General features: G+C 37.0%; 2 protein-coding genes across 7 annotated transcripts in view; one reads left to right on the top strand and one right to left on the bottom strand.

Annotated features, from left to right (window-relative positions):
• Positions 1-1,104, top strand: part of phactr3a (phosphatase and actin regulator 3a) — a 34,911-nt gene extending 33,807 nt beyond the window's left edge. For all 3 annotated transcript variants that reach the window (XM_085442749.1, XM_085442748.1, XM_085442747.1), the window contains exon 12: positions 140-1,104. In XM_085442749.1, coding sequence (XP_085298875.1) covers positions 140-155 — 16 coding nt within the window. In that variant the 3' untranslated portion in view covers positions 156-1,104. The remainder of the gene's footprint in view (positions 1-139) is intronic.
• Positions 783-18,155, bottom strand: sycp2 (synaptonemal complex protein 2). Of its 4 annotated transcripts, none has more exons than XM_085442743.1 (47): positions 18,077-18,155; positions 17,622-17,680; positions 17,377-17,517; positions 17,162-17,291; positions 16,968-17,074; positions 16,852-16,876; positions 16,552-16,637; positions 16,361-16,455; positions 16,193-16,227; positions 15,965-16,107; positions 15,788-15,840; positions 15,501-15,546; positions 15,194-15,292; positions 15,005-15,065; positions 14,735-14,883; positions 14,470-14,523; positions 14,005-14,091; positions 13,151-13,247; positions 12,685-12,731; positions 12,383-12,433; positions 11,863-11,926; positions 11,696-11,741; positions 11,500-11,579; positions 10,941-11,341; positions 10,700-10,827; positions 10,582-10,621; positions 10,378-10,442; positions 10,243-10,288; positions 10,099-10,133; positions 9,940-9,997; positions 9,690-9,855; positions 9,508-9,572; positions 9,235-9,423; positions 8,654-8,776; positions 8,446-8,562; positions 7,755-7,896; positions 6,181-6,467; positions 4,788-5,072; positions 4,609-4,660; positions 4,319-4,447; positions 3,692-3,867; positions 3,392-3,486; positions 2,840-2,939; positions 2,626-2,684; positions 1,838-1,916; positions 1,492-1,548; positions 783-1,275 (listed from the first exon to the last, which is right to left on the bottom strand). In XM_085442743.1, exons 2-47 carry the CDS (start codon positions 17,643-17,645, stop codon positions 1,219-1,221), a joined length of 4,671 nt encoding a protein of 1,556 aa, XP_085298869.1. In that variant the 5' UTR covers positions 17,646-17,680; positions 18,077-18,155; the 3' UTR covers positions 783-1,218. The 4 variants fall into 4 exon arrangements, with proteins under 4 accessions (XP_085298869.1, XP_085298870.1, XP_085298871.1 ...); XM_085442744.1 differs by having other exon boundaries at positions 7,755-7,893; XM_085442745.1 differs by having other exon boundaries at positions 9,690-9,852.
• Positions 18,156-19,021: the final 866 nt, after the last annotated feature.

Genomic DNA, 19,021 nt, shown 5'->3' with positions numbered 1-19,021 from the left:
GCACTGTAAATGGCTGTGCTAAAAATAGAGCCACAGAACTGATTAATGGCTGTAATAACAGAAGGGCATCTGGTAACAAAGGCACCCTCTTGCTCTCACCATTTATTTCTATTCCCTTTCTTTCTATTTGTCTCTCCAGGTTCCACCGACCGTGAAAGTGTGGAGTTTCTTCTGTGAAGAAATGCTGAGCTTTGACATTTCCTGAAGCTGCTAGAAGCTGCTCAGTGGCGACAGTTCAAAGAGCCCGGAGCCTTTCTGTCTTCGGCGCGCCTTTTTTAAAGAATCTTCCGCCACCCTTGACCATCATATTATCAGTATGAAGTCACGGGTATGGGAGAGATGATGATGGTAATGTTAGCACTGGCGTGTCCTGGAGACTGCTGAGTGCCAAACGTGGAAACTGGCAGGTGGAAGAGACTTTGGTGGAGCCTCTGACTCTCAGGACAAGAGCAGAGTATTAAAAAAACAAAAACAAAACAATCTTGTCATTCAGTCATTGTTTTTTTTTCTTTTTTTTGTACTAATTCATGGACTCCTGACAAGATTGTGTGAATCTGTGTAGTGGGAAGAAGTTGTGCATGTGACCAGCTTCACCTTTTCTTAACTGATGAATAATGTGTCAAGACTGTGTAAAGACTGTGCAGCGTGGGGGAGGTGGCATTGGGGGTTGAATTTGATATTAACTGTACATACAGTATGTCAATCAGAATGGGACCGTCGACGTCTTCACTGAAAAGAGAAATACCTTTGTAAGCACTTACTTGTCTTCAAAATACAAGGCCTTTTTTTTAAACTGTGCTGCCTCATTTATTTTTAAAACAACTTTATTTTCATTTAACAATATGGTAGAGGAGTTATTAAAAAACAATCAATACAATTAAGATCTTGAAAGTTTACTTGACCATTTCTAGTACTTAACAAGCTTCAATGAATAAATCAAGAATTAGGGTTAAAAATAGAGTCAAGTCAATGAATAGCATGGGAGAGCTTACAATAACACCAGAACACAACATTTCCAATCAAATCCCAAACACTGGAACAAAGCACCATTAGAATAAACCAAAGACATCTGCATGGAATCAAAGCAGAATCCAGAAAAACAAACACTGCATGAAAATACTTTGACTGAGCACAGCAGAACTGCCTAGGACAGCACGAAACACACAACCTGCTTTATTGCGTTCCGGGACAGTGTTGAACTCAAACCCGGCTCCCTCATCAGGGGAAGAACAAAGCATGCAGTCCTTTCTTGACTCTCTGGAGCTCTCCCTCCAGCTATAAAGGACACAAAGAAACATTCGAGAAAGACGCTTAATTTGAGATCTTACACAACATCATCTGAGTCATACTTTTCTTTCAATGGTACGTGCTTATGCACAAGCTTTCACAGAACCATTGTTCTTTTGACAGAGTGATGGACACAACATTAAAGACACACAATGCAAGCCCAGCTCTTCTCTGTTTCCTGAAGTTTCACCTGTTCATACTCACCATCTCACTGAGGAATTTGTCCTGAACTGACTTCATGTCTTTTCTGATCGTGCACATCTGAAAACAGCACAAACAGCAGCAGGGTTTTTGGGAGTGGTAATAAAGAATATGACACAGTCAGGACACACAGGGGGAGAATAAAAGAGATAGCAAAATGTCACAAAGGCCACTCAGCAAAAGTCATATTTGATAGACAGCTTGACAGGCAGATGACCTCTTCTAAATTAAAACACATAAACACTGATTATTCAAAGCTGAATTTTGAGTTACAGCTACAGACTGCACTCAAGCAACACAATGAAGCAAATATTAGATATACTGTGAAGTCTATGCATGAGGATCACACCTCAGATGTGAATATTCTCTCCTCATACTCCAAGCTGTTGCACGTGTTACTCTGAAGCGCTCTCTTCAGGAGCACATTTCTGGAAATAAGGAGACAGACAACCATGGAGCTGTATATCTGATTTCTTTTACACATTTTTAAATATTTTCGTGGCTATCGTGTCACTCAGGATGGAACTACCAAGATAACAAAGAACAAACGACAAATTAGTGACACAAGTATGGACTGCAGAGTATTGTGGCTAAAGGACCCATTTAATACAATCCCTTCTCAGATTCGAGGAGTTAGCAGCATAATAAACTGCATATGGAATTTTTTTAAAACAGAGGGCATAAATGGCAATTAATAAAATATATGTTTATCAAAGGAATAATACTGATATTGGTTTCTCATATACTCACTGAGTGACGAAGTCAGACATATCTGAAACGACTGTATAGATTATGTGTGTTAATTACCATATGGGGGAAGTTGATAAATGGGGGTGCTTTATTTTTATTTTCAGCTACTAGCAGTGTAACTATGGAGGGAATGCTTACGATAACCCCAGCTAAATGATAGTAGGAAGAATAGGATGTATAGGACGTGTATTTAGTTGATGATTTCAAGCTTAATGAAAAAAGCTTTTTTCAAATCAAAAGTTTTAATCTTTCTTCCAACAGAAAAATTTGATAATTCTGTGTATTCTTCTTTAAACCTGAAAGGACACCATTGATCAGAGTGTGGAAAACAGAATTATAAGACTCTTTTAGTACTCAAACACACACAAACACACGCTTTAATTTCACCTTGTGATTTCCTGCTTCTGGTAAGAATGGAAAGCCGTCATCTGTTTTTTCCAGTACATCTGTATAAGGAAAAACCATTGGCACTGGTCAAATCTACAACAGATCATCCTGGCGGCAGGTATTATTCAACAGAACATTGTATGGCTGGATATTTTGTTTTTAATATCGCTTTCTGCATTTTCTCTATGTGGCAGACAGAGTCAGAATAACCTACAGTGAGGTCATTATCCATGTTTTTCAGCACAGTGTCATCCTGCTCCAATTTGTGTATCTCCTCCAGGAGGACCTTCTGAATCTGTTTAAGCCTCTGAGTCCTGTAGAGAGGACAGACAATTAACCAGAAAAGTAGAAATCTACAAGGAAATACAAACAAAGATTACAGTGTCCTATCACACTCATGAAAGACCACTGTAGGGTTGTAGCCAATAAAACATAAAAAGGATTTATTAACACAGCAAACTGACTTCTAACTAGATTTCACATTTGCTAAGGACCCCTGTGTGAAGAAGCCCAGATACACATTTTTTTTTGAATAGATTATTCTGCCAAATCTTTCTTTTTCATATTCTCCAGTTATGAACACACAAGAGAAAATAATTTAGGTTAAAATAAAATGATCACTATAGATTCTCACTTGCCTTTCAGGACTTCTCTGTTAGTGTGCTATCGGCCATCAAATTAATTAAAGGTTGGCGATAACAAATGTTGCATATTAACCGAAAAGATCAGACTTATAGTTCATTTACACACTGACAAACTAACTGACCTGCATTTGGTAATTTGCATATTAATGGAAGAGACGTGTTGCTGGACGGTCTTCAAAGACTGCTTGTTGTAAAGCTCCATCATGCTGTAACGTTTCTGAACATGAACATATATGGTTATGTAGCAGTTTTGTAAGTAATCATTCAACAGCAGTACACACTGCTGTCTCAAATACATGTTTACCACATACTAGATTTCTCACAACATTAAGTGTTCCTTTAAATTGTGAACACAGCACAGATGCAATGTAGTGTGCAGCACTATTCTCTAACTATGTTGTATGTCTGGACACATTTCCAACCTGGAACTTCTTCTTGAGCTCCGAGCTCAACTGCTGACACATGTTTCTTGGGTTTACAGCAATTTCTGGCAAATCTAAACCTTCATCAATGTCCACGTCTCCATCTGTTACTTCACCCTCCCAATGACCAGAGGAAGACTTCACCTGGCTCAGCTCATTCACAGCAGGCACCTCAACTGTAGGTAACAAACAGGAACATTAACATATTAGAAAGGACAACATTAGAGTCAAATTCTGATTCAAGAATGTTTCATAGTTTTTTTTTACCAGATCTTTTAAAGATGCCACTGATATCTTAAATATCCTCACTACATCCTAAATCATATAGTTATAAAAAAAAAAGATGTTTTGACTGTGCTGCAAGGAATATTTTGACTTCCTGTGTATCTCTTTTACATCACATATAATTTAACAACGTCAATTTAACAAAATAGTTCCAAAAAATACATTCAGATAGATCACCTTAGATTAGATTTGGATGTAGTAAAATCCTGATCTAAAAAAAAAAAACACATGAAGAAACTTCCTGTGCCAAAGTTGAAACACATATTAGCTTGTCTGATTAAGGCATGTGTAGTTAAGGTTTTCCTGTGCTTATCTATGTAAGAGACTCTGAATATGTCTTACACGACTTGAATAATTTCCGTGGCTTCAAATGAGGAGAGTGATTCCCTCTCATCTTGCTTCTCATACTCTCTTCTGTCTCCTCGTCCTCTGAATCACTAGACAAGGAAATGTGGCGCTTGCGGCTGGGCCCTGTTTCAAAAATCAGATGTGACAATTAGATAGGATGCCATTTTATAATGAAGCGCAACTTTAATTTGGTGCAGAGTGGACCTAACGGTGGAATTAAACTGTAGCAACCAGGAAATTTATGGCAAACCCCCCCCAAAAAACAAGTTAAACGTTTATTTTACCTGAAACATGAGACTGTGCGAGTTTTGAGTCTTGGTCTGACAGTGGCGTCATCTATCAGGAGGACAGTAATGAGTTAGTTAGTTTGAGTGATTTAGTGTTCTTAAAGTTTTTTTTGTTCTTCAGCTGTAAAGTTACATTAATCAAAAAAAGAAACCAAAAATCAGTAAAGAGCCAATACCTCTGCTTTAACAGATAGAGCCAGGGCAACAGTGGGACCGTCCTTAACTTTGCTGGTGAGTACTGATGAGTTAATAGATGATGAGCTTAGTGAAATCTGGGATACTGAAGACACATTACTCAAACTACAGCAGTGGCCATGGCTAATTGTGTCATTTGGAAATGGTGACTGAGCAGGAGAAGGCAAGGGTGGTTTGTCCAGCTCAAGGAGTGTGGATGTCAGCAGGGGTCGAGTGGACAAAGGAGAATGAGGTGCTGAAGAAAGATGCTGTTCGATTGTACTAATCTGGAAACAAATAGAAGATTGAAGGCGGCAGAAAGTGATGAGAAATAATGTCAAAAAAAAAAAATATGGTAACTCGTTTTGTGGTTAGCTAATGATCATGTCTGCCATAGATAAGTGACAATAAATGAAAAAGACATTTCACACAATGCATGAAGAAGCACAGATTAAGTGCTGCAAAGCCATTATCTGCTCTGTACGGCATTAAGTAGGTCATTTCAATCATCATGTGCATTTCCCCATAATTAAAAGATCTATTTATTAGGAATTCCTCACATGGCTAACTCATAAGAATGGCTTCGTTTAGCCGTAGCCATCTCATGTTAGAGAAAATAACTGTCTGGAGTAGAATTTAGCAGTTTGCAAATCAAACTTTCCAGTTGCTTATAAAGGACAAGGTTCAAAATAAGGTTTCTAAGGGGAGGGAGTTATATTTTCAGTCATCCCTATCCACATTTTTCTCGGACAGTCTGGGAATTTCAGCTTAAGTCATGCTTAAGTCAGTGGCCTACGTTTTTACTTCAGTGAAATAATAACTCACACTACGATTCAAGTTGTGCTACTGATTCTCACAAGACTGTTGACTGACATCAATAACATCTATGCAGAGTTAGTGCATGAATAGCTTAAAGACCTGACAAAGATGCCAAAATGAGTGTATAAACATCTTTATGGTGAGTCCAGATGAATTTAACAACTCAGCCCACGGCAGATCGCTACAGATGTGCAGTATACTGGACTAACTTTATACAAAGAGGAGCAAAGACAAAATTAAATCAATAAGGCCTCCTCACTCTTTCCCTTCTGGCCTTTTTGCTGAGTTAGGTGTGACTACCCTTTCCATCTTACTTTGTTATTTATTTTCTTTAATAACAGAACACCACCCACACTGGAATACTCCACTATTTGCTGAAGCAATGTTCAGAAATAAAAAAAATATGCTTTCAACTCAACAAATTAGAAAAAACCCATACTCATATATTTTGCACTGTGCCGTTTTTTAGGGTGAATGTGAAACAAGTATTTTTCTACCCTAAAACACTTTCTTTCTGTTTTAACCCTTGACAGATACCTTACCACAGTGCCATAATATGTCAGAAAGGTGATGTACCTTTGCTGCACTAAGTTCAGTTGGAGGTGCAGGGATTTGTCCTCCAAGTGAAGTGAGAGAAGGGACAGACTGCTTAGAATGAGTCTTGGATGAGCCATGATTCTTTTCTGCAGTGTAGAAAGAAGACTTGCACATTTCTTTACTTCTGACTTTAGGTTTGGGTAGCAGCAGGACTGGCGAGGGGGTGTCTTGGCAAGAAGGCTTAGGGGAGGCAGGCAGCGGGGATCCCCGCGGGGTGAGAAGAGGGGAGCAGGTCAAATCCAAGGTTGGGACTGACCTATCAGCAGCTGCGGGGATCCAAAATAAGCACAGATGTTCAAACAGCTGGCTTCAGAAGTTGGACAAAGAGTAGAAGGTCAATATACACAAGTTCCTCTACATAGAGGTTGGAGAGCAAAAGGTTTCTTTATGCAATGCTTTACATAAAGTGTTTAGAGTGAAAAGGTTTCACTGCCATGGAAACACACATTGCCGGCACCAAATTGTTTCACAGGGGTTTATACAAATATCTAACAGCTGATAAAGAACCAGCGTTACAAAAAGGGGGTTTTGTGTGAAGAGTATAATTTTTTACAAATATAAATGTTAAGAAAGATAACGAGACTCATCATTATGACTCGGAGTAATACGTTAAGTTAGCATTTCTGACGATCTCACCTTTTGAGAGTCAATGTTTCTACACAATAATGAAAATCAAAGATTACCATCCACTCTTCTGCTGAAGAAAAAATATGTGTCACTAAAGGAAAACTTTTTTTTTTCAATGTTAAAATGACTATTAAGTACAACCTGAATTCTGAAAAAATTGCGATGCAGTGAAAAATAACAACATAATCCAATGATTTGAAAAGTTCATAAACTTTTCAAATCATTTGTGGCTGTGGCTACAATGTAGCTTGCCATCACCAGTGTGTGAATGTGTGTGTGAATGGGTGGATGACTGGATATGTAAAGCGCTTTGGGGTCCTTAGGGACTAGTAAAGCGCTATATAAATACAGGCCATTTACCATTTTACCATAAACCCATATTTAATTCAGAATAGAAAGAAGTGAAAAATGTATCATTTTAAGAAAAAATTCAAGTTCATTTTGAAATGAATTTCAGGTGAACCTGTCATCTTTACTTCTGAGAAATGCACTTTTTACCCCCAAATCACGTTACTAACCTGTGCCAATCAATCTAATTAAGTGCATAATCTTTCTCCAGTGGTTTCATTTTAAGCACACTTAGTTTACCAGCCTTTTATTGCTTCCATCAAATCCAAAATGAGCTATTATTTTTCATGAAATAGTAAAATATCTCCGTTTAAACATTTAATATGTTATTTTCTGTGTTCTATTGTGAACAAAATATGGGTTAATATGATTTACAAATCACTGCATTCTGTTTTTATTGACAGTGTCTAAGGTTGTCAGGGGGGAATTGGGGTCATGATACATGTCACCACTGTGATGGAATTAACAAACCATTTGATCAAACATTAAACATTAAATAGACATTAGCAGCTGTCAGAGGGATCAAATGGCTCTTATCTAACTCTGACGCTAGAGAGTCGTTTTTTATTGTATCTTACATCTCATCTTTTCCATGAGAGGAGGGGATGGACAGAAAGAGGTCTGGCAAGTAACCCAGGAATCCTTCAATGAACTCATCTGTTCTTGGGCATTTGTCTTTTTCAATTTTGAAGTTTCTTGAGGAACATTTTCAGGCCTCTGCTGGAGAACAAAGTATGTTATTTATGACAACATATTATACTGTGAAATCCATTCAGAAACACAATCTGCAGGTGAAGATTTAAGACCACAGCATATTCTCAGCTAAATACAGCCAAAAAAAATTAAATTTCTCCTTTTGACGTTAAATAATAAACTACTGAAATATATTCAGATCAAAGACTGTATAAATATGATAAACATAGCTGCCAGGTCTGATAAAAAAAAAAATCTGGGGTTTTTCTAGTGAGTTTCTGGTCTCAGCTGATAGTTTAACGTCTTTATAAATTGCTTTCCCCTGTTGAGTCAAAGGGGTAAAGCAGGGCATGGTTTAGGGAAGTTCTACCTTGTAACTGAGAAGCTGTTAGCCCATGGATGTCATCGTTTTTCATTTAAATTTACCACTTGTTCGTGATACATGTGCTGTGTAAATTCTGAATTACCCATCTATAACATATAAGTGTATAAACACTTAGTATCTGCAAAGATATAAAGCTGTGAGTTGAAGACAACAAGTAATAAGAACATTTCTGTGCAGAACTGATGTCCTACCTTAAGTACAGAAGGTTTTTTAAAATCTGACTGGTTGTTGTTGCGTTTTCTCCTGTAGGTAGCAGCTGCTCGCTCAGAGGTTTTCTCATGCTTCCTCTGCTGGTCTATAAAATATTTCTGTTGAAATTCAGAAGAAAAATAAATATGATATTGCTCCAGCCATTTCTCACATAACCACTTAGTAAAGATGACATTAAACACAAATGACCTTGGAAGTGGCTGGCTTCTTTGCGCATGGGTTTATATTGTTTTCCATTTGCTGGGTGCTGTCAGTCTTTTTCTTCTTTTTTTGAGTTGCATGAACTTCCACGGTTTTCGCAGAGAATGAGTACTATTTATAAAGAAAAGAAAGGTACAAAATATACATTATTATTGTTGCACTGGCTTGAAAGTTTGTTTTTTTGTCTTTTCACCAGATGAAATGTGTATTTTTAAAACTCACTATGGTTTAGTGAGTAGTTTATTAACACTGTGACTGAGCAATATATTTTCTACACCTGAGCTTAAAATTGTATACCTTTAGAGTATTGAAAGGACGGCCATGAAAGTCCATGAAAAAAGGCATTTTGATATTCAATATAATGTGTGGAGGCAGGATGAAGTTTGCCTTTTTACACTATATATATTTACAAAATGATTTAATAAACATGTCTGCTTCATCTTTTGTTTACTCTTGACACTGTTGCCAATAGGATTACTTAAAAAAGCAAAGTGGTACCTGTTAACCGTTTAAAAAAACAAAAACAAAAAGCAGTAACAATGCTTAAGAAAAAGAAGTCTGTCTCCTGCCTTGGTAGCAGGAGGATCCTCAGGTTCTTCTGGCTGACTGTCATCAGTATCTGGCTCTTTGTAGCTTCTGGTAGAGGCGGCTGCAACTCTCTTGGGCCTCTTAGTAGCTGCATGTTGTCTGCTAGGTGCTGCTGCTAGCTTTACTCTCTCCTTTGGCTGACCAAGGTCCCTTTTCATGCGCCCGTTTTTCTGATACAACAGTGACACACTGTGGTTACTTAAAATAGTGCAGCTTGTAGCACACAATTTACAAAAACATTAATCATTCCTTACCTGAGTTGGTTTGTTATTACCCAATCCAGCTCTTGGAAAGGTTGGGACTAAATCTGGAGATTCAACTGTAATTAAACAAAACCTGTATGCAATTACTGATGTTTTCAAATAATTTTATTGGCATACAGTCGTGATGCAACAATTTTCAGACTTTGAGTCTGAATGTAACTTTAATGGCCTACCAGAAGCATGGTGTGGGACAGGTCTAGGTTTGATGGGCGCCTGCCTGGAGTATTTGATAACCTTGGGCTTGGACTTTGTGGCTGACTCTCTCAGCCAGCTGAGATCTGTTGTGGCATTTTCTGTGTCTGTGTCACTAAACAGGTGCTTTTTTACATGCCCCTTCTTCTGTAACACAGAATACAGCAGAGGACAGACATGAGTACACAAGCATGAAGAAAATGTTTCCACAAACATACAATGAATGCCTACTTTCGCCACAGGCTGCTCTTTCTTGGTTGTGCTGAGGAGTACCGAGGAGTGGATGCCACTGTCAAACAATATGGGAAGTATAGATTTAAGAAAGATTTGTAACAAAATATTAATATTTAAGACAAATAAAAGTCACAGAACATTCTCAATGGGGCCTACTTGCTCTGTATGTCACAGGTGTTTATGTTCTCCTTCTAAAATGAAATAAGTGAAACAAGACTGTTAACTTTAATCCTGAATTTTCTAAGTTCTCATGCTGATACATGTCAATACATAAAACTGACTCACATTAGTAACACTTACCTCAGAACTGAGGGGTGTATTGGTCCTGAATGCAAAAACGTCATCTCTATACAACAGGGGAAAAAACTATTACATTCACTGAAAGACAAATCTATCTTCAAATATCTTTGAAATGTTTTAATCGACTTAGATTACCTCCGCCTCACAGAGTTTGTTTTGGTTCTGCTGTAGGATGTAATTGGGTTTCTGGATGTTTCTCTCTAAAATACATCAAATGAATCAATAAATTATCTTTAGTAAAATAAATACAGAAAAGTGCTTTCAATGTTTTTTTTAAAAACTATATTTTAAAAATTACTCAAATTAATCCTAGACATAATTCAAATATTGATCACTTACTTTTCCAGTTGATAACCAGCTCATATTGAAGATTGTTCTACTACAAAAACAACTCCATTAATGACATTATTGAAGTGGAAATTTAAAATGGAAAAATTACAGCCCTAAATGTTCATACCTGTTGACAAGAGAAGGAAACCAGTTCTGAGTGAGCTTTTCAGAAGTGTGTTTTTCTTTAGATTGGCCATTATCCTTATAGCGGCTAGAGATGAGCTTCACCATGCTGCCTGCAGCCTCTGAGTCTCTCTGAGAGCAGAAATTTGAAGGAATAAAAAAACCAAAGAAACAAAAAAAACCTTAATTCTTAACAAGAATTTTGGACTTGACATTAAGCTGCATAAACTTCACAGAAGTCATACCTTTTCTTTGTCTAATTGAGCCCTCTTACTTTCAGTTTCAGATTTGAGTGTTTTTTTCTCCTTTAGAGTTTTAGTTGTGGAGGTCTGGAGAACAGCACTAGTCTCCAGTGACGTCTGGCCCTTGCTCTTCCTTTTTGCACGGCCATTGCTCTGGGCATGTTGCGGCTTGGAAGTACATAATGAGGAAACATACTGGTCTTCTGCATTTGTTTCATTCGAGTCCCTTCTGATATCAGATGCTTCAGGAGGTGGAGAGTCTTTGTTCCTCTCCTTAAGGACCTGCTGCAGTCGCTCGCTGAGCTGGATATGCAGTTGCTTTTGGCAGACTGAGCTCGAGGCTGAAACTGACCACTTCGATGATAAGGAGCGCTCCTGAGGACGCAGCATAGCTGAACAAGGTTCTAAAGAGAGGAAAATAACTGTAATCAAAACCCTGATAATTGTTAATGGCATTAACATTTAACTAGCTTGTTTTTTGTATATTTTACTAGCTGTAATGTACAATGACAGTTTCATAATTTTAGCAATACTGAAGATATTTTTTGCCGCCTTAGTTTACCAGATCTTGGCAGGGAACTCGTTTTCTGTGTTGGCATCATCAGCATTTTTGAAACTGAAAATTTGTGCCAATTAGAAGCCCTGTAATTTAAATAAAAACATAAATATACTCAGATAGACCCATTACATACAGATATCAATCAGAACACTGGCTATGCAGCTATGCAAACAGACTGGAGGTTCTTCATGATACTTGCATGTTACTCCCAGTTTGGGGTTGGGTGTCAGGCACAAAATTCTCCTCTGCAAGTGAAAAGGCCAGTAATGGGTTGAGTCTTTAAACAAATAAAGCTGTATGTAACAAAGATAATACAGTTTATTTCTGAGTTAAGCAAAAAACAATGAAAATATATTTATATCATACCTCTGGATTTTTCTCCTCCTTGTTCAGCCAGAACCATGTTCACAGCATCTTTCAGTGGTATGCTCTGCAAATGACAGCAAATGAAACTGTATGATATTTCATATTTAGCAGAACACAGTTATTTACTTTGTGCCTCATACTAAATCCTCTGTTGCTTATAATTGCTGCACTGACTGCATTGTTAAGAACCCAACAGCAACGATTTTTACATCACTTTATTCTGACTGTGTGGAAATTATGTCTTTACATCAGGCTATGAGCATTAACCAAACAAACAAAAAAAAGAACAAACCAGTACCCTGATGGAAATTCAATGGTTAGGTGACCAGAGGAGGTCTAGATAAGTCTAGGTAGTTAAAACATCGAATTATTAAGAAACGTGAAAAGCAAAACCCCTTTTTACACAGCTGGATCATATTATGGTCTCCTTTAATCAAAAAGGTTAAAAAGATCATGCAAAAGTAGCAACAGTAGTAAAAAAAAAAATTAAAAAATTAAATCATTTATAGATAGACTGTACCTTTTTGTATTTGTCACCTTTATTCTCGATGGCCGGTTTAGAGGCTGTGCTCTGTAGAGATGCATCACATCGATAGTAACTGAATAACTGAATTTCCTGGACCTGGTGTATAACTACTCCTAACTTGGCTAAACAGTACACATTACAAAAACATGAACATTTACTTTACACTATTTGTGCGGTATGCAAGGACTTACAGTATAAAGCAATATAATCAGAGTATAACTAAAACTTAATACTGAATACATTAAAGAGTAGCTGCTATGACTGCAGTTCTTAACAGTGGTGATATGTGAACTAACCACTTCAAGAGGTGACTTTTCTGTTCCAATGCCATTGGCTGGAGTGTCTAAAAAGGAGGACAAAAAATATCATACTCATTCAGGATTTATTCAGTGGTTGAGAATGATACAACTGAGCACAAATGAAACAACTGGACACATAATAACTACTTAGTATTTACATACGAACTAAACTAACCCCAAAGGACATGAGGAATCTGATTCAGCTCTAGTATCTTTACATGTTTACTCTATCCATACTCTAAAGAGTTATAATACAGTCTATTAAAAAAAAGCAAAAATTACTTGTATAGGGTGTTCTTTTTGTCTTCTTTCACAACTTGTATATTTAGTTGTTTTTGTGATTATGTTTATTCTTGTGATGTAGCCCATTTATTTCTCTCACCAATAAAATAAAGCCTGTAACTTAGTACAATTGCTGGAATTGGTGTGGCTGCAGTTCTTCACACTTTGTACTGTCACCTACTTGATGCAAGAGAGAAGGAACGATGCACACTTCCAGCTCCGCCGCTGCTAAAAAAGGCAGTGGCCTCAGAAATCTTCATCTTGGCTGGGGTGACCACCTGGAGGGAAAATCAGATGTCTATAAATCTTTATGATGGTCTGTTTTGTAGATTTTATTTCACATCAATAATAACACAGAAGTCTTTACAGAATAACTTCTGTGTTTAAGAGGAATTTAGTGTTTAATCCATGGTGAGGAAAATACTGCTCAATATTTATTTGGTGGCTTGTGTGCTCCCTCTGCTGTTAAGTTTCAGGTGTGCCTTTCTATTGAAGTATCACAACCAAGAGTTGTCTTACACTTTCATTATATAACTGATGCCAGCCTTAAAAAAGATGTTAGAGTGTAGCTGTTAACATTTATATTAATAAATGGATAAATATTTGCAAATACTGACTTTAGCTGAGGAATTGTTTGTTGTATCAATCTTCGTTAACTTCCAACTTGTGTTTTGACTCATTCGTTTTCTCTGAACTGATCTTTTTCTGCTTTCCTTCTTATTTTGCAGGTAGTTGCATGTGCTGTATGTGTTGCATTGCTACATTAAATAATATTATACACATTACAGGGATTTTCCTGCATATCTCTAGAAGCAGCTAGTATTTTAACCGTTTTCAGTGGGGTTTAATTTATAAAGCAGAATTTTGTTCATACCCAGAAATACCAGGAAAAATATGCACACTTCTGTAAAGTAAGCTAAAACACTGCCTTCACTGACTTAACTTTATGTTGATATCAATCATGGTATGCCCCTGCTCCCACTCCATTTTCCTGTCTAGTCTAAACTGTCTGTAATTTAAAATTTAAATCTCTACCTGTGCTGGTGCAGCTGTAGCAGGTAAAACGTAGTTGACAGTACTTTTTTCACTTTCACCAAGAGACACCTGGCTCTCTGGAACAACCTAAAAAAAGATGAACATACAGGATGAAAAATCTTTTTAGACATTAACAAAAGATTTCTGATACAATAAAACCACATGAATAAAAAACCCCACACACAAAAGCTTGCACCCATTATAATTTTGATTTAAATTAATAATAAATATTATACATTTCAATATATTACACTACCAAATGTCCTTGGAGAAGATACAGAAAGCACTGAAGCATAAAGCGCTTTGAGAATCAGAGGACAAAAGCGCTATAGGAACCAGTCAATTTACCATTTAAACCCAACTCCAGCTCAAATATTGACAGTTTAATAAACACTGGAATCTGAGATGACAACTAATTATTACAGAAGTACAATAAGAGCATTACGTTGACAAACCAATGTTTACCTGAGTGTTGTTCTCCATTAAAGATCTAGCTGTAGCTTTCACTACAGATGAGCCCTGACGGAAGAAGAAAGTCTTAATCCAAATACTTAAATTCATCATGACCACAGTTTAGCTTCTGTTTGGAGCCCCATTCTATCAGTGGAAAATATAGACTTTTCCACTTGTTGTGAAAGTCTTTTTAACATTAATGTATACCTTAGAATTTACTTGTCATGTATCTATTGTGGTGTAGCAAGAAAATTCAGTAAAGACAGATAGACTCTACTTTATTTTTGCTGTGTCCATAGACATTTTGCACAGCCTGCAGGATGTCCAGCGAGGAGCTGAAATGGATCGTAAGAGTGGATCCTTCAGCTGCACCAACAATGACCACCTCTGACAGCTTGATCTGCAAGACCTGCCTCTTACCCTCCTCTGGACATTAAGAAATTTTTTATTAGAGAAAATACTTATACGAAATGGCAAAGTCGCATGCAAATAAAAATTCAGTGAATGCGAGCAGGCACATATGCATTGGCCTTTGTGTATACATTACCTTTTACAGTGTAGCTTTGGACTTCATGCTCATTGAGACATATAGTTTCCCAGTGGCTATCCTTTGAGGGTAAACCAAAGTTTGTTAAGCAGATGTTGACTGTGCTAAGCAAAAGTTGAGATTTTTTAATGTGTATATTACTATGTATATTGTATATGTGTGTATATTACTGATTTGAGGTATCTGTACCTCTTCATCAGCCAAGGAGAAGTAAAAAGAGATGCTGTGGCTGCCGAGGTTGAAGTCAATCCAGAATTCCTCAAGTTTCTCATCCGAGGGCATCAGCAACTGACAACATAACCACAACCTTATTATAACAGCAACTTATAGTATTAACAATACAGCATGAATTTGGACATAAGCTGTTATTAGATTAAACAGACTAGGACTGTGTGGTGAGAGATACCTTATGTGTGTTCAGACAATTAATAACTGAGTTGTTTCAAATTCAGTTTTGTTTTTCACATTTTAGAACAGAATCCCTGTTGATACTGACCTCACTGCTGTCCAGATAAGCTTCCAAACAAGGGTAGGAATACACCCTACAGTGCACAAAGAATTGTGTCATCAGAACTTTCAGTAAATCTTTCCAGTCAATATGGCCCAAATACAGAATGTAATTAGAGATTTTTATTAAAAGAGCTTGGCGAAAGAATTTGTAAAATGCAATATTCTTAGAGAAATAGACAAACATATGAAAATTCATATTAACTCAGGTTTAGAATGAAAGTTACAAATGAAACCACATGTGTTGTATAGCACTGAGCTCTGTTATGTATGTACCTTCTCTTGTCTCCCTGCATCCCATTCACCATGTTTAGAAATGTACGACAAGCCTGAAATCACACACACTTGCATTCAATTTTATGCAGCCTTTCAGCATAAACAACATCAGCAACAGCACCAGTACATCAAAAATCAAAAGCAAATATAAAATAAACCAAAACAGACTAATGTTACCGTCTCAAATTCAGAATCACGTATTTTGGCAAATGCACTGGCCACAAGGCTCATTCTGAACCATTTATATGCAAGTTCCTTCCTCTGGTCAGTTGTGGCCATTCTGCACAATGCCTCCATCAAGGATGACTGAAAGTCATAGTCTGAGGGGGAAACAGAAACAGTGTTTTACATATTTTATTTTTAATAGTAATTCTGGGTAAAGAGAAATGTATAAAGAAAGCTTACCACCAACATCCATTATATGATCAGCCAGTTTGATCCTGTAATCAAATGAGCAATCTACTTCTTAATAATTAGTAAATGTGGTAATTCATTCTTGATTGTGATCATTCATGTTTCCAATTGTATTACATTTAATGTTAATAATCATTTAAGAAAACTACAGTGACATACATGATATCAGAGGCCTCTTGTGACATTAGGATCTTCGTGTCTTTTTTAAGTTCCACTGGGATTTTATCCAGAATTAAGTTGAATTTCCGAATTGCCTGTTAAAACATTATTAGGCAGTTAATCAACTGTACCAAACAGAGGTCTTTCAGGTTCAGTGTTACTCTAAAAAAATTAGATAAACTATTGTACACCTCTTTCTGGATCAGGACGTAGATTCTAGGGTCAACAGCCAACTGGCCAATAGGATACAGAAAGGACTCAGTGATTTTGTATGTCCCTGCAAAAATAAAATAAAACATGGTATAGCAGACAAAGTCAATACTTTCTTCTTGTATACGGAGTCATCATTAAATTGCTGTAAACTTATTAGAAACCTCTTTTAAGTTAGAAACTCTTATCCATCTTACACTTAAATATGTCCCCATTCACTTTTTTAAACAGTATAAAAAGATGTCATTATCTACAGTACATAGAGATATGTAAATCCATACCCTCTTCGCATGCCTGATGAACCACCTTTAACATAGAGAAAGTAAAAACAAACCAAATTAAGAATACTGAAACAGTTGACTTTACAAAGTGTGTTTCTTATTAGAAGTTAGCTCACCGTTAAAGCATTTAAAAAGTCTTCAGAGAGGTTTATTAAGTTCTCATCCCACTGCAGCCCACACTGAATCCACAGTTGTCTGCATTTTTCAAACCACTCCACCATCTGCACAAAAAAGGGTTCAATCAGACTACATAAGTTTACAGAACCCACATAGTATGTACCTTTATGTATTATTACGTGTGTACTCATCTTTTTTATTAGACCCTGTGCTATTAACCCCAAAAGTCCTTGGTCACCACCAGGTAGTATTAGGTGTTTTCCACACTTGTAAAGACTGGCAAATCCCAGACTGGCCAATTTGGGGTCTTTTTGAGCCAAACCCTATGGAACATAAATATGGTTTCATTAATTCCACTGATAACGCAGCATCATATTGTGTAACTGGGTGTTTTGAGTTTTATCTCACCCTGCAGATAAGTTTATCCAATTTGCTGAGAAACTGTTGAGAGCATTTCATGGGAGTCTCTTCATAAATCTCCCTCTGCAAGAACACATCCAGTGCTCGGACATCTCCGGACTTTACCGCCTCACTGATTATGTGCTCCAACTAAAAGGTTGAAGTATACAATTTACTTTTCACCATTAGGCCTGAATATTGATTAATTAAGTGATAGGAATATTTACAAAGGGAGAAAGTGTATGCATTCCCACCTGCGTGTTCTGTGCAGGTGCCATCCTTGTGAGAAAAGGTTTTAGCCTCTTTAAATTGACTGTAAACAAAAACAGCAGACATAAACCTACCAATCATAGGCCTATCTTAAAAGGCCTCACTTTATATAAATTATGTATTGACATGTAATTTTCAGAAGTTTAATTAATTTGCCATCAAAAAGCTAAACACTAAGTTATCTGTTATCTTCACATGAGCCTACATGAGATGCTTTATATAAATGTATTGCAGTACATGCAATCTGAGCTATGTCATGAGATATGCTGCTAACCTTTATGACCTCATCAGGCTTTATTGAAGTTAGCTAGCTTAACTTTGATGCTAATAGAAGCTAAACTTTCTCCGAGCCAACAATAATTTCAGACCATAACCATCAGCTAGCCCGGGATTACTACATACCTTAGGGAGATAATATTATATACACAGCTCTACTTACTGTGCTGTCAAATTTGGCACAAAAAGAGGACATGACAGGTTGCTTCTTATTTTAAGTTTTTCAGTTGATCCCCACAACGCGCGCGAAGTCTTTGCATTCTTTGCGCACGCGCGAGAGAGTTTACGTCCAGCCGGAACTGTCGACTCCGTTCATAATACAGTAAGACAACATTAAATACATTTTTTAAAAATCCTGTATACAGGCACTGTTGCTCAGCAGCTCTTTAGTCTGATTGATTTGAAATAGATCTGCTTATTCACCAGGGACAAGAGAACCATGTTTAGATTTTTTTTTCTGTTTTGCGGTATAGTAAGTAATATTAAAGGGTAAACTGTAAGTATTTGTACTTAATTTTGTTCACATTTTTAAACTTTCTTTTCTACTACAGTTGTCTGACTGCTTTATTTATCAGTTACTTTTCAGGATCTTGCCGTTCTGTCCAGTTATACTATCCTCCCCATGTGATTTTTAACTTGATATCTTCCTGATAAACTACACCTACAGGAGATGCTTGGCCATGAAACCCATATCAAGAAGCGCCTGGTGTTATGTTAGTGCGAGAGGAGTTTTGGAGTTCTGCACTTACTGAGTCAGCAGAGCGTTGCCAGCTTTTAGGGACCATGTGCCTCAAGTCTCAGCAACCCCGGTGTGTAACTTTATATGGTCTGCCACTTCGTGGGTGGCTGTGGTTTCTAAATACTTCCACTTTTCAAAAATACCTCTTACAGTTAATGTTGGAATATCTAGGTGGGAAAAATTTCCAGGAAATGACTCTTTAAAAATGTGGCATTCTATTACAATACAACGCTCAAATTCAAATTGAGCTCTTCAAACCTACCAATTATTTTACAAATGTTTGCTAAGCTTGAACACATGGCTATAGATGCTTGGTTTTATACACATGAATTCAAAGAGTGAGACATGCGACCCAATACTTTTGTCCTC

This window comes from Copadichromis virginalis, linkage group LG20 (assembly GCF_057382275.1).
Source record: "Copadichromis virginalis isolate Kocher_CV1m ecotype Utaka linkage group LG20, C_Virginalis_male_GT1.1, whole genome shotgun sequence".
Taxonomy (NCBI): Eukaryota; Metazoa; Chordata; class Actinopteri; order Cichliformes; family Cichlidae; genus Copadichromis; species Copadichromis virginalis.
This window is presented reverse-complemented; position numbering and strand designations above follow the sequence as displayed.